The 15354-nt window shown below is 38.6% G+C and overlaps 1 protein-coding gene and 1 pseudogene across 4 annotated transcripts in view; both read left to right on the top strand.

Annotated features, from left to right (window-relative positions):
• The window catches only part of MED1 (mediator complex subunit 1), a 33294-nt gene that overhangs the window by 10967 nt on the left and 6973 nt on the right, over window positions 1–15354 (top strand). For 3 of the 4 annotated variants that reach the window (XM_041001690.1, XM_041001687.1, XM_041001689.1), the window contains exons 4-16: window positions 610–664; window positions 765–897; window positions 1560–1588; window positions 5239–5310; window positions 6184–6258; window positions 7607–7680; window positions 8040–8129; window positions 9861–9972; window positions 11140–11264; window positions 11823–11941; window positions 12982–13183; window positions 14611–14706; window positions 14802–14907. In XM_041001690.1, the coding sequence (XP_040857624.1) occupies window positions 610–664; window positions 765–897; window positions 1560–1588; window positions 5239–5310; window positions 6184–6258; window positions 7607–7680; window positions 8040–8129; window positions 9861–9972; window positions 11140–11264; window positions 11823–11941; window positions 12982–13183; window positions 14611–14706; window positions 14802–14907 (1288 nt within the window). The remainder of the gene's footprint in view (window positions 1–609; window positions 665–764; window positions 898–1559; window positions 1589–5238; window positions 5311–6183; window positions 6259–7606; window positions 7681–8039; window positions 8130–9860; window positions 9973–11139; window positions 11265–11822; window positions 11942–12981; window positions 13184–14610; window positions 14707–14801; window positions 14908–15354) is intronic. The other variant, XM_041001688.1, reaches the window with a different exon arrangement.
• Window positions 1604–2869, top strand: LOC121170454 (annotated as a pseudogene).

Raw genomic sequence — 15354 nt, 5'->3', positions numbered from 1 at the left:
GGTTAACCTCTGAAACACCTGCAACAGTTGGGATGGGCCAGATTGAAGACAGCAATTAAATCTGGGTCACCCATGTGGGTGGCAGGGACTCAACAATGTAAACCATCACCTGCTGCTTCCCAGAATATTCATCAGGAGGAACCTGACATTGGGTGCAAAGCTGGGGTTCAAAATCATTATTGCCAGTATGGACTGTAGGCATATCAGGAGCCACGTAACTTAACAGCCCAAATGCTCAGGGGCAGGGATTTCCAACTATTGACTGTTTTTGAATAATTCTGCTGTGAATATTTATTGGTTTAGATGTTAATCTTATTTATTCTAGAATTACCAGAGAAATTTGTTCAAGAGCTTGTTACAAGTAATGAGTAGTGAAAAAGAAAGAAAGAAGCTCCAATAATTGTTTTTTTTTTTCCTAAATACCTTTTTAATTCATTGGCCAGAGCTAAGCCTTACCATTAAACATTGTCAAATGACAAGCATTTGAATCACTGAATGTATTTATGGTTTTGGAAGGATGAATATACTCCAGAGAATGTTTCTGTCTTTGAAGAATACTATCTCAGTTTTGGAGCATCCTTTATGATTTCCGTTTTCACCTTTTCATAGTAACATCTTTACCAGCAATGACTGATCGTTTGGAGTCTATAGCAAGACAGAATGGGTAAGTAGTCTCTGTGGGCAGAAATGATTAGCTTAGTGTTAACTTTGGGTGGCCTTATTTATGTCTTCTATTAATTTTTGTTTTGATTTGTTCCTGCTAGACTGGGCTCTCATCTCAGTGCCAGTGGCACTGAATGTTACATCACGTCAGATATGTTCTATGTGGAAGTGCAGTTAGATCCTGCAGGACAGCTTTGTGATGTAAAAGTGGCTCACCATGGGGAGAATCCTGTGGTATGTGTTGATATTTCACTGAAATCTGTGGGGTTTAATAGGAACATTTATTGAAAAATGAATTGTTGGGGCTTAAATGACTTTGGGTTTAGTTTTTCCTGAGCCACTGTAAAGATGATGTGATGGGCTACAGCATCAACAGCTACAAAATGCGGGCCCGTCTCTGACATCATCAAGGGCTTTCTAAGTGAAAACACCAGAGGAACCCTTGTCATTTCACAGCAACAAGCATGAGCCGCAATTGAATAATAGGTGCTCGGAGTACAGAAATAAATTTTAGGGTTCCCATTCTTAAAGAATTATAATCAAGAAGGATCTGAAAGTTCATATCATGGAGATGAATGTAAAATATGTGTAACCAGATAGTTTGATATGGGTTTCAGTGATGTCAGTAAAAAGAGTTCTTAATGTTTTGAGCAAGCTATAGAGATTTGATTCTTTATAAACTTATACATATTTTAATTTTAAATTTCTCAGTTCAACCCCATGGTTCATCAGTTAAGAAGAAGGTGCTTTTTGGTATCTTCACTGAAGGACCTTCTATAGTTTTAATGTTTGTATTATAAAGCATGTTCTGTTAATTAAAAAAAAAAAAAAGCTTTTAATGTCTTCAGAGATGTTAAAGCAGTTTTCTGTTTTAACATAATGTTCTTTGATTTCAGAGCTGCCCAGAGCTTGTACAGCATTTAAGGTAAGCAACTGACATTGATACTCCTTGATGTTGATAGATAGTGCTGTTTGTTAAAGTGTTTTGAGATCGTTTAAAAATTATTTTCCTCACCAAAAATTTTATTCTCTTGGGCCAAGACTTATCAGACTTTGCATGTGCACTTTCAGAACTGACTTAACATGTTTTGTTTTTCTTTTTTAGTCCTACTCAGTCTATCCTAGGGTTTCTCACCTTGTTGCTATTGGCAGTTTAGATTGGAAAATTCTTGGCTTTAGAGTAGTGACTTTTGCATTCCAGGAAATATAACAACATCTGATCTCTCCCCACTGGTTCCTTCCAGTTATTACAATCAAAAAATATCTCCAGGCATTGTCAAAAGTCTCCCAATGGAGGAAAATCATTCCTGTTTCAGAACTATTGATCTAGTGTTCTTAGGAGTTCTGTATGTAATAAAAATAAGTAGAACCTAATAATTGAACAAAAGAGGTATGAGAAAACTGAATCTGTATTACAAAAATAATTTTAGTTTAGAGTATGAGAAAAATTGGTTTATGTTTAAGGAGTATGTATATAATAAATCCTGTTGCAGTAATAGAGTTAGATTTGAAAAGATTCCTTTTTGGCAGTTGGTGGTTTTTTTTTCACTGACTTGTGTTTTGCCTTTGAGTTGATTAAGGATTTCTGTTTAAACCTGGAATTAAGACTGGGGATGGCCAAGTCGAGAGGCACGCGCATTCTAAGGGCATGTCTTTCTTGTTGGGCGATGGGTCGCTTGAGGCAGAGAGGAGAGTGAGTGGGCCTGAGAACCCCTATAATCTGAGGCCCGTTTTCCAGCAAAGATTCAGAACCTCTGGTTACAGAATACTGTGTTCAAGGAGGAGCTGGTAAACGCTGAATATTCTCCAGAAGAGGTGCCTCGGTTCATGAAACGTTGGTTAGAGACCATTAAGAATCAATTAAAAGAAATGGGATTTGACTGATATAAAATGGTGATACGAGTAGTGATTGGAGAACAAAGAGGAGAAGGAATGCTCATGGCTGCCCAATGATTCTGATGTTTTCATGAATGACAGTTTATTTTGCATTGCAGCAGCATTTGGCTGTTTCTACTTGACTCTGAGAAGCAGATGAGGATATTACCATGAAGATATTTGAAAATAAATACTTGGACAAAATAAAGATGAGTTAGCAGTTTGGGGGAAAAAAGAAATTTACGAGAAATGTAAGAAAGCCTCCAAGTCAGTTCTTTTTGGAAGATTTATTTTATTTTTACTGGAAAGTCAGATATATAGAGAGGAGGAGGAGAGAGAGAGAAAGATTTTCCATCTGCCGATTCACTCCTCCCCACAAGTGACTGCAAGGGCTGGAGCTGAGCTGATCTGAAGCCAGAAGCCAGGATCCTTCTTCGGGTCTTTTACATAGGTGCAGGGTCCCAAGGCTTTGGGCTGTCTTTGACAGCTTTCCCAGGCCAAAAGCAGGGAGTTGGATGGGAAGCAGAGCCATTGGGACTAGAAATGACACCCACATGGAATCCTGGCATGTGCAAGGCGAGGACTTTAGTTGCTAGGCTACTGTGCTGGGCCCGTCAGTTTTGTTTTAAACTTGGTGACATTCTCATACACTGTAATGGCTGGGAGGAAGTGGTGTATGAGTCTCGGGATAGAAACACTGAAGAAACATCTCATAGTTAGCCTTCTCAAGCATCAGTGCACTGTGCTCATAGCCAAAGAGTCCCAGGTTTAATTTAGCTTTAAAAAATTAATATATCTTAAAATTTCCTTTTTTTGTTTATTTTAAAGGAAACCCTAATTTTATTAAAGTTCTTTTTTCCAGAATAATCCAAAAACTACTAGTATTTCTGGCTCATACCAAGAATAGGAGACTTTACTAACTGATGAACTCAGGGTGTTTTCAAGTTCATTTGGAAGTGTGTTTGGAAATGGCAGCTTCAGGAAGAATGTTAATCTCTGATACCTTTCAATTCCTTAGTGCAGATGGTAATATAGAGGTAGTGTATATGCAAGGGTACCTCAGAAACTTCATGGAAAGTGGAATTAAATTTTTTAAAAAGTAGGTTCATTTTGGTGTATAAAGATGAAAGCTTACAGGCCCAATGCAATAACCTAGTGGTTAAATCCTTGCCTTGCATGTGCCAGGATCCCATATGGGCACTAGTTTGTATCCTGCTGCTCTACTTTCCATCCAGCTCCCTGCATATGGCCTGGGAAAGCAATTGAGGATGACCCAAAGCATTGGGACCCTGCACTGATTTGGGAGACCCAGAAGAAGCTCCTGGCTGTTGGCTTTAGATTGGCTCAGCTGCAGCCAATTGGGGAGTGAACCAGTGAATGGATCTTTCTATACTTATCTCCATCTCTCTATATATCTGCCTTTTCAATTAAAAAAAAAAAAAGTAAGCTTACTAATTTGATGGTAAGAATAGAGTATGGTACCTTGAGAGTAACTGAAAGCCTACTGCCTATTGCTGAGGTCATGTGGGCAGAGATCCCATGTGTTTTATGCATATCAAAGCATACATTCTCCACGAACTTTTTTTAATATTTATTTTTATTAGAAAGGCAGATTTACAGAGAGTGAAGAGACAGAAAGCTCTTCTGTCTGCTGGTTCACTCCCTAAATGGCTGCATCAGCCAGAAACAAACCATTCCAAGCCAGGAACCAGGAGCCCCATCCATGTCTCCCACATGGGTGAAGGACCCCAGGGCCTTGGGCCATCTTTTACTACTTTCCCAGGCCACAAATAGGGATGTAATGGGAAATGGAGCAGTTGAGATGCAAACAAACTCCCATTTGGGATGCTGGTGTTACATGGCAGAGGACTAGCAGTTGAGGTACTGTGCTGGCCCCAAACCTTGTGACATGTCAAAGTATTTTTCTGTTATTTACTTACTTATTTGTTGCTGTTTTCATAGTAATATGGGCTCTAAGTGTTTATTAATGTTCATGAATGTCTAGTAAGTCACTTTGTCTAGTAAGTCAAGTTTTGTTTTTCCAATTTAATTTTTAAGTTTGAGAAAAAATGAAGGGCTTGAGCATTGCTTAGAATCTAAAGGATACCTTAAGAGATCATTGGGTCAAGAATAGAAACCAAAATGTTGGGTCCTGGGAGGCTAGAAGGCATGTCCTGCTGTTTCGTAGCTTGGAGCCAATTTGGGATCAGGAAGATTTTGTACCTTTTTTTTTGGCCTCCTGTCCACACCTCCTCTCTAGTAGTCTCTCATCTCCCTATCTCCCACTTGCTTTTTTCTTTCTAGTTATTTACTTCTTATTCCCTTAATAATTCAAAGTTTAATTTCGTAAGAAAATCTAATCTCAGCTATATATTAAGAGGGGTTAAAAAGTGGTTTACTTATATCATGTTTCATTATTTAGGAGCTAATTATTTGAATTTTCAGATCTTTTAACTGTCCCTGCCATTGAATTTTATGCTATTTGTTAGCCTCTTCTTAAGAAAAAAGAGGCAAAGAGAAAATATTTATCCCCACCACTGCCTCTGGTTTTGATTGACTCTAGAAAACTTCAGGAGGAAAAACATTGTAGTAGGTTATTAAACTGGCTTCACTATAGCAATGATTTTTTGGACACTTTGTTGTAAGACTGAGTAGTAATTGTATATTCTTCTTTTCTTTCTCTTTCCTGAATTCTTATAGGGAAAAAAATTTTGATGAGTTTTCTAAGCACCTTAAGGGCCTTGTTAATCTGTATAACCTTCCAGGAGACAAGTGAGTATTTTAAATTATTTATTTATTTATTTGTATTTTGGAAAGTAAGGATTCATTGGCAAATCATTTTGTGGTTAGAAATTTACCAAGTCTTGTACCATAGGAAAGTACTTGGTTTTGTTTTGTTTTGTTTTTAGATTTTTATTGTGTTTATTTAAAAGGAAAAGTTAAAGATTGAGAGGGAGAGCTCTTTTGTCCACTCGATCATTCCTCAAATGGCTCAAACAGTTTACTCCTCACAGAACAAGGGCTAGGCTAGATCAAAGTCAAGAGCCTATAGGTTTCTCACATGTGCGGCAGGGGCCCAAGCACTCAGGCCGCATTCTGCCACTTTCCCAGGTTCATTAGTGGGGAGCTGGATGGAAGTGGACTAGCCAGGACTTGAACTGTTGTTTATGTGGGATGCTGGCAGTGCAAGTGGTAGTTTAAACCACTGTACCCGCTGCTAAAGGTGATTTTGTTTTTTTACATTTATTTATTTATTTGAAATAATTATATATAAAGAGATCTTCTGTCTGCTGGTTCACTCTCCAAATGGCCACAACAGCCAGAGCAGGGCTTTCAGGAGAGTCTCTCATGAGGTGCAAAGGCCAGTAGTCTTGAGCCATCTCTTACTGCTTTTCAGTCCATAATTAGGAAGCTGGATTGGAAGTGGAGCAGCTGGTATACAAACTGGCACCTATAAGGGTATCCAGTGCACAAATGGCATGCCAGTGTTGCAGATGGATGATTAGTGTGCTAATGTACTGTGCCAACCCCAAGCTGATTTTTGTAAAAAATACTTTTGTTGCTTCTTACGTAGATTTTGTTGTGTATATCAATTTTATGTGTGTATGTATGTATATTTTTCAAATATTCTTATTTACTCTCCAGCAAACTGAAGACTAAAATGTACTTGGCTCTCCAGTCTTTGGAACAAGATCTATCTAAAATGGCAATTATGTACTGGTAAGAGAGGCTTAAGAGTCAGTTCTGTATGACTTCTCCTTTTTCATACAGGGATTTTTAGGATGCTAAGTAATACCTATTTTAAAGATGTGTCTTATGTTATATACACACACATTAATACATATGTTACACATAGTTGTATATAATTTATATATCTGTATTATACCTAAATTATACTTCCTTTTTTATCTGTTTTAAGATTAATTTAGTTATTTATTTGAAAGGCAGGGTGACAGAGGGAGGTAAATCTTCCATATCTTCTGGTTCATTCCCAAATGCCTGCAATAACTGGGGCTGGGCCAGATTAAAGGCAAGAGCCATGAACTCCATCCAGGTCTCCACAGAGTATATAAGGGTCTCAAGTATTTGACCATCACTTGCTGCCTCTTTGGATATGCATTAGCAATTAAGGTTGATGCAGTGGCTCAACTGGCTAATTCTGCACCTCCAAGCGCCAGGAGCCAATATGGGTGCTTGTTTGTGCACTGGTTGCTCCATTTTTTTTTTTTTAAGATTTATTTATTTTTATTACAAAGTCAGATATACAGCGAGGAGGAGACAGAGAAGATCTTCCGTCCAATGATTCACTCTCTAAGTGAGCTCAACAGCCAGTGCTGTGCCAATCAGAGCCAGGAGCCAGAAACCTCCTCTAGGTCTCCCACATGGGTGCAGGGTACCAAGGCCCTAGGCCATCCTCGACTGCTTTCCCAGGCCACAAGCAGGGAGCTGGATGGAAAATGGAGCTGCCTGGATTAGAACTGGCGCCCATATGGGATCCCGGAGCATTCAAGGCGAGGACTTTAGCCAGTACGCCACCTCACCACTGGAGGAGGTGGAACCAGTGGATGGCAGATCTTTGTCCTTGTTTCTCCTTGGCTCTGTAAATCTGCCTTTCCAATGAAAATAAATATATCTTTTTTAAAAAAGAAGTTACAGTCAGTCACAGAGCATCCAGGACTGAAAGTGACACTCTGATATGTCCTCAGTGCAACAACTCGCACCCATGTCTTTTACATCTTAATAATCTCCTTTCCCTTCTGAGATGATGCTTGCATTCAATCTTCTGAGTATGTTATATTGATTACTGTTTGATGAGTTTTATTGGAAAATCTTTTAATGTTTCAACTTCATCTGATACATAATAGTTATAACTTTTGAATATTACATGCTGCTGTGTGCTTGGATATAACATCTTTGAAGGTAAAATGGTTTTGCCCTATGCTTTACTACAGAGCAAAGCCTTTGTGATAATATTAATGACTTTTAAGCACTAATCTCAAGATCACATCTTCCACTGAGAAATTCAGGGCTTAAATATGCAAACAAACATACATCATTCATCTTGTAGGAAAGCCACCAATGCCAGTCCATTGGATAAGATTCTTCATGGAAGTGTTGGCTATCTTACTCCAAGGAGTGGGGGTATGTCATGCTATTTTGGTTACTTAGAAAAATGTCTAATTTTAGTTGCAGGGTCATTACTTTTCAGTTACCTTGGGTTTATAACGATATAAATTGAGGGTGAAAACTGTTAGGTATGTGTGTATTTTGTGATGATTTCTGGGTGTGAACATCTGGGGTTGTTCAAACTATTTCAGTTGTTGGAGGTACACTGATGCTCCCAGAATCAATACTTTAGTATTTTAAAGTTCCTTTGGAGCATCACTTCTCTTATCTGTGTAACTGCTTTCTAGTTTATATGTCTGTATAGAAATGTGCATGTTTTCCTTTATTTAAAATGTACTTGACGAAGCTGCAATGATGAGTTTCATTTTACATAGGCCATTTAATGAACATAAAGTACTATGCTTCTCCCTCTGATTTGCTGGATGATAAGACTGCATCTCCCATCATTTTGCATGAGAATAATGGTAAGACTTGAAAGTAATTGAAGCTGTTTTCTGTTAAATACTAATTTTTTTCCTTTTTTTTTAATGCAGCAGAGAGACAGGTGTATATCTGCTAGTTCACCACTTAAATGCCTGCAGAGGCTGCTAGCTGGAGCTAGGAGCTGGGGACTCAATCTAAGTCTGCACTGAGGGAGCAGGAACCCACCTTCTTGAGTCATTACTGGGCCTCCCAGGGTCTGTATTTGCAGGCAGCTAGAATCAGGAGCAGCAAGTGGTTTTGAACGTGGCTACTTCAGTATGCATGTGGGTGGGCTGTGGGTATCTTTACATCTAAGCCAAGTGCCAGCTCCTTAGTGAATTTCTTTTTAAGATTGATTAATTCAAGAAACCAAAAAAGATTTATTTATTTATTTGAAAGAGAGAGAGAGAGAGAGATTAAGATCAATCATCTTCCTTTCTCGTCTCCTACTTCGGTCATAGGGGCTCAAGTACTTGTCCTGCTGCCTTTCCAGTACATTAGCAGGAAGCTGAGTTAGAAGTAGTATGGTCGAACTATACCAGGTGTTCCCTGTGAGCTGGAATGCAATTTATTTAGCCATGCCCCAATGCTGCCCTCCCCTTAGAGTTTTAACAATATTCTAAAAATTTGATTGTCCAGTGTAACTGTAAGTTCTGGTTTGCTATTCCCTAGTGAGTTTACTGTTTTTACTGTTTGCACTTAATAAAGCATACACATATTTTCATACATGTACAATACATATATAAAAATGTATGAAATGTATATGGCAGGGTGGTATATTTGGTCAAGCCATACCACTTGCAGTGCTTATATAAATGCTTGTCCCATCTGCTCTACTTCCAGCAGATAGAAATCTGTCTCTTCACCTGTGTAACTGCCTTCCTCATAAATATTTCTAAAAATACATTCAACACAGCAACTTAATTACTTTTTAATATGTGAAAGGATAGAAAGCTTCTTGCTGGAAATAATCACCCTGATTATTTAGTGCTTCAAAGGTGAAGTTAGAGAACTCAGTAAAGAACTACAGTAATGTGTGTTCTTTTCTGTTTGAACCTAAATCGCTGAAACATGAGAAATGGCTTTCATACCTCATTTGAACCCTTAGTAATTTTACTCAGTGACTGTTCCACATCATTATGATCTTACTTATAAATGCAGTTTAAAGTTTTATAAAGTAAATACATACTTGTAATGAGCTTTCTTTCCTTGGACTGTATTGTTTCTTGTGTTTCATTTTATTTACTACAAAAGAAATACTGGTGCTCTAAAAGGTATATTCTAACATTCTAAGTTAGGAAGGAATTACAGTATCAGATATGTAATACAGAAGTTGTTTTTTTTTGTTTGTTTGGTTTAGATTTATTTCATTTATTTGAACGAGAGAATTAGACAGAAGGGGGGAAACAGATCTTCCATCCACTAGTTTCAAATGGATGCAGTGGTCAAGGCTGTTCAAGACTGTAACCAGGAGCTGTGAATTTGATCCAGGTCTCCACAGGGGTGCAGAGGCCCAAGTACTTGGGCCATTTCCCCCTGCTTTCTTGAGTGCATTAATAGGCAGCTGGATTGAAAGTTGAACCTGTGCCTGTAGAGGATGCCTGCATCACAGGCAGTAACATATCCTCAAAGTATAATTCATAATTCAGGTGCCTTTTCTCTCTCTCTCTTAAATATGCTGTGATTTCCATAATTTGTGGTAAAGAATATGCTTTTCTTTTTCCTATTCCTAGTTCCTCGATCTTTGGGCATGAATGTATCAGTGACAATTGAAGGGACGTCTGCTATGTACAAACTTCCAATTGCACCATTAATTATGGGTTCACATCCAGTTGATAATAAATGGTAAGTTAAACATAATTTTAGTGTATGTGAAGTCGATTTTTCTACCCTAAGTCCAGAATGAAACTAATACATTTTTAAAAAATGATTAATTCATTCTTCTTGAAAGAGTTATGGGGGGTGTGGCAGAAAGATATCCTCCATCCACTGGTTCATTTCCCACATGGCCACAGCGACTAGAGTTGGGCCAGTCTGAAGCTGGGAGCCAGGTAACCTCCAGATTTCCTACATTGATACAAGGGTCCAACACCTGGGGCCATCCTCCGCTGCCTCTTCAGGGATTCAGCAGAGAGGTCGACTGGAAGTGGAGCAGCTGACACTCGAATTAGTGCTCATATGGGATGCAGGTGCCACAGGCAGAAGACCAGAGTTATGGTATAGTGTCAGCCCCACATATACATTTTTTCAAAAGGACTTATTATGCTTATTTCAAAGAGATAAGATTGGGCAGTGAGAATGACAGAGAGGTCCTGCTTCTGCTGTTTTATTCCATATGGCCACAACAGCCAGTGCTGGGCCCGGTTGAAACCAGGAGTCAGGAACCAGGAACCAGGAACCAGGAGCTTCTTTCATATCTCCAATGAGAGTGCAGAGGTTCAAGTATTTGCGCCATTCTCTGCTGCCTTGCCAGGCTGTCAGCAGGTAGCCGGGTGGGAAGTGAAGCAGCCAGAACTCAAACCAATGTCTACAGGAATGTCAGCCTCGCAGGCTGCTGCTCAACCTTAATGCCACAGTAGCAGCCCCAAAATAAGTATTTTATTTTGCTCTTCCCCTAGTTGAATTTCTAGAAGCTGGATTTTTGTTTAATACATTCCTTTATCTTTTGTTCTTTCTATATTTTCAATGTTTCTGTTTTGAGGTCTGCTTATAGAATACATTCTCTGCTGAGAAATAGAACTGTGCTGATTCCTCTGGTTGAATGATTTCTCCATTTTAACTTATGTTGATTTGAAGTAATAATTGGAACACATGCTTCAGGATAAATCTTTGACTACTTCAGCATTAGCAAATAGCATGGTTTGGAATTATGGGAAGAAAGTTCAAAGAATGGTAGAGTTTTGATAGACTTTATATGTATTTGTGATACATACGTGTCTGGGAATACGTATTTGCATTTTCCTTTTTCGTATTCAGTCAAAATCCAACCATTGCTCTATGTTTGTTTTCAAGGACTCCCTCCTTCTCCTCGATCACCAGTGCCAACAGTGTTGATCTTCCTGCTTGTTTTTTCCTGAAATTTCCCCAGCCGATCCCAGTATCAAGGGCATTTGTTCAAAAACTACAGAACTGCACAGGTGAGTTTTTAGAATTAGGAGCTAATGCTGTTTATATTTTAAGTTTTATTTACTTGAGAAACAGATAAAGAGGTACAGAGAGAATTCCCACCTTCTGATTGGCTCCCAAAATACCAGCATTAGCCAATGGCTAAGTTGGTTGGAGTTGGGGGCTGAAATTGTATACTCAGTTCAGACCTCCTACGCAGGGATGATAGAAACTTAAGTCACTTCAGCCATCAGCACTTCCTGCTAGGGTCTGCATTGGTGGGAAACTGGAAGTAGGAGGGAGACCGCAGGTGTTCTACTCTAGGACTAAGCATCTTAGCCTCTGTGCTAAATGTCTGTCTACTCAATTGTTGCCAGTATGAAAAGGAAACCTTCAATGTCAATTATTGTAGACTCCTTTTAAGTTTTGTAGGTTTCAAAAAAGTACTTGTAGGTATAGATGTTATGGTACTTCTTACCAATAAATACAGAATATTTTTTTTAATAAATCATCCAAAGAATTTAGAAATCATGAAGGAAAACTGATTATTTGTATATTAATGAGATCATTATTGGTTTTTGCTTTCCCAGGAATTCCATTGTTTGAAACTCAGCCAACCTATGTACCCCTGTATGAACTGATCACTCAGTTTGAGCTATCAAAGGACCCTGACCCAATACCTTTGAATCACAACATGCGATTTTATGCTGTGAGTAAGACTCAATAAAGCTATAATGTAATATGTTGTATTTAGACCCAAGATGAGAAGCCCTTGATAGTTAAATGATTTCCTTTTAAACTCTGCATCATAACTTGTTTCCTCATTTAGGCAAGAAACTAGAGGGAAAAAAAAAAGATTAAAATCGCTAAAACTTATTGAAGATAAAGGGCATGAGTTTCCAAGTCAGGAAACAATAATATTCAATTATTTGTTCAAATTTTGTATCAAGTTTGTAAAATTTAGCAAGTTTATAAATGTGTTGAGAATTCATAATGCTGAATTCTTTAATTGCCATGAATTTATTCTGTGGAAAGCCCCAACAGTACCCAAAGAGAAGAAAATGTATAAATTATGAGTTTTAAAAGTCATGCTTGGGCTTAAAATTCAGTTTTTGATGATAGTCTCAGATGAAAATAATAGTTTCCAACTTCTGTGTTATATAGGGTGTTTTACTTAGAAAAATACAGGTTTTGTACTAACAGTTTAGAACCCTTTTTAATATAGATTTCTGATGTAATTTTTTCTTTTATTTATATAATAGGCCGAATGGCAAACAGACACATACATCCCATGTGCTACTTCATTTCCCTACTACCACCATGGCCAGGAAGCCAGGAATACTGAATTCAGCTGAGTCTCCTGCACGGGTGGCAAGAATACAACTACTTGACCCATGACTGCTGCCTCCCAGGGTGCCCATTAGCAGGCTAGAATCTACAGTGGAACTGGGACTTAAACCCCACCGCTTTGAAATGGGAGGCTGGCACCACCCTACAGCATCTTCACCACCATTCCAAATGCCCATTCCTGTGTTAACTACTAACCCAGAAGCATAGAGCTTTCACTAATTAGGGGTCTGTTCAGCCAAATGAGTAATTGATTAGCATTTATAATATCAGCTTCTCGAAGCATTCACTGTGGAGTTTTATTGCTGAATTTTTCTGAATAGCAGGTTTTTTCCAGGACAGCTTGTGGTGGGAGCACAAAGGGTGAGTTAATAAGTACTCTGTGCTGTTCTTTTCACCCAGGCTCTTCCAGGTCAGCAGCACTGTTATTTTCTCAACAAGGATGCTCCTCTTCCAGATGGTCGAAGTCTGCAGGGAACCCTTGTTAGCAAAATCACCTTTCAGCATCCTGGTCGAATTCCTCTTATCCTAAATATAATCAGACACCAAGTTGCCTACAACACCCTAATTGGAAGCTGTGTCAAAAGGACTATTCTGAAAGAAGGTACTGCCTTTCATTTTGATAGAGTTAGTGAAAGACACTACAGAGGAGTTTTTGTTGTTTTTAATTTAATTTTTTTAAAAAGATTTATTTTTATTGGAAAGGCAGAGTTACACAGAGAGAGAGAGATGTCATCTCCACACTGGTTCACTCCGCAGATGGCCTGACCTGAACTGGTACAAGTTAAGAAGCCAGGAGTTTCTTAGGGTCTCCCACATAGGTGCAATGACTTGGTCCACTCTATGCCAATTTCCCAGGCCATTAGGTTGGAAGTGGAACAGCTAGGATTATAACTGATGCCCATATGGCATGTCTACTGAAACTGGAGGCTTGCTGTACCACAACATCATTTTTTTTTTTAAGATATCATTTTTGGGCCCGGTGAAACAGCCTAGTGGCTAAAGTCCTCACCTTGCATGCACTGGGATCCCATATGGGCGCTGGTTCTAATGCTGGCAGCACAGCTTCCCATCCAGCTTCCTGCTTGTGGTCTGGGAAAGCAGTTGAGAATGGCCCCAATGCCTGGCTTCAGATGAGCACAGCTCCGACCATTGCAGCCGCTTGGGGAGTGAATCAATGGATGGAAGATCTTCCTCTCTGTCTCTCCTCCTCTCTGTATATCTGACTTTACAGTAAAAATAAATCTTAAAAAAAAAATGAGGCAGTAATACCAGAGAGTAGCATCATTCCAGAAAGATAAATTAGGATAGTTCTTTCATGGAAAATAGAAATTCCTTATAAATCAAATCTTTGACTCGGATTACTGACATATAGCATACACAAACAAACAATGACCCTTTGCCTGTTTTAACCCTGGAATTGACCCACGTGGCTTCAGTGCATCTAAAAAAATGAGTTTTCATAGGGTAAAGAGGTAATCCTATAGAAATGTATGCTGTTCCCCCAAGAAACTGTGATCCTGTGTCTTGGCTGCCAGAATCTTTAGTCCAGCAGCCTATGATGATGGTTAGGTACATAGGTGTATTTGACTTGAATATACTCATCATTTTAGAGGGTAGCGTCTGCTTAGTTATGGTCTGCATAGCTAAAAGCTGCAGACAGTGACAGAAAGCTGGGCTGAGGACGGTGGTTATTCATGTTTGCTTATGAAACGTTTCGGCCATTTTTGTTTTCAGGATTCACTTTCAATGCAGTGTGTTTATAACTAGCAAAACCTCCATTCTAGAGATTATACCTCTTCATGTAGAAAATTGAAAGTTTTTTTTTTAATTCTTGGTCTGGAGAAATTTGTAATACATTGGCAGTTCCTTGTATTCCTTCTATCTGTGGATAATGAAGGCAGGTTTTCTGTGTGAAAGCATAGAATTTTGGAGGGATAGAATTTCCCATTATATATATAAGAATAATTATTTATTTCAATCTTCCATTTGATTGACTGTTTTGTCATCTTTTTTTGTATTGCCTTTTAGATTCTCCTGGGCTCCTCCAGTTTGAAGTATGTCCTCTCTCAGAGTCACGTTTTAGCATATCTTTTCAGCACCCTGTGAATGACTCCTTGGTGTGTGGTGAGTTATGTGGGTGGCTGACACTCCGTATATCTTTTTTGCAAAGTCATGAACTGTATCTATCCTAGATATTTCCTATGTATTTTGTCTTTCAGTTGTGATGGATGTGCAGGACTCAACCCATGTGAGCTGTAAACTTTACAAGGGGCTGTCAGATGCACTTATCTGCACAGATGACTTCATTGCCAAAGTTGTTCAAAGGTAGCTCTGGCCCTCCATCCAAACCCCATTAAGAGATGTGTGAAGAATGTATTAGAGTGATTAAAAAGCATTTAGTCATTGCTTTGAATTCATGTGTCCTATTCTCAGATTCAAAAGTGACATGAGTTTTGGTATTTTTAAAATCAATATGAGAGTAACAGGAGTTAAGGTAGGTAACTTCAATCTTGGTGTTAGGGTACTTTAAGGTAGCAAAGACTAGGCTGCAATGTTTCCAAAAGATTACCCTTTTTTTGTGATATTCTTAACTGAAGTAGCATGTTAAATGGCAGTATACTAGATGATGCTTAACCTACTCAACTGCCCAGATATTGCTATGTAATTTTGAGATTTTCTTGTAAATATGTTTTGTTGGAATACTAGTGTTTTTAATGTGTGTGTGTGTGTGTGTGTGTGTGTGTGTGTGTGTGTGTGTCATTTTACAAGCTA

This window comes from Ochotona curzoniae, unplaced genomic scaffold, assembly GCF_017591425.1.
Source record: "Ochotona curzoniae isolate NIBS_2020 unplaced genomic scaffold, NIBS_Ocur_1.0 scaffold_2453, whole genome shotgun sequence".
Lineage (NCBI taxonomy): Eukaryota > Metazoa > Chordata > Mammalia > Lagomorpha > Ochotonidae > Ochotona > Ochotona curzoniae.
The sequence above is the reverse complement of the archived record's forward strand: the minus strand, read 5'-3'. Positions and strand labels throughout refer to the sequence as shown.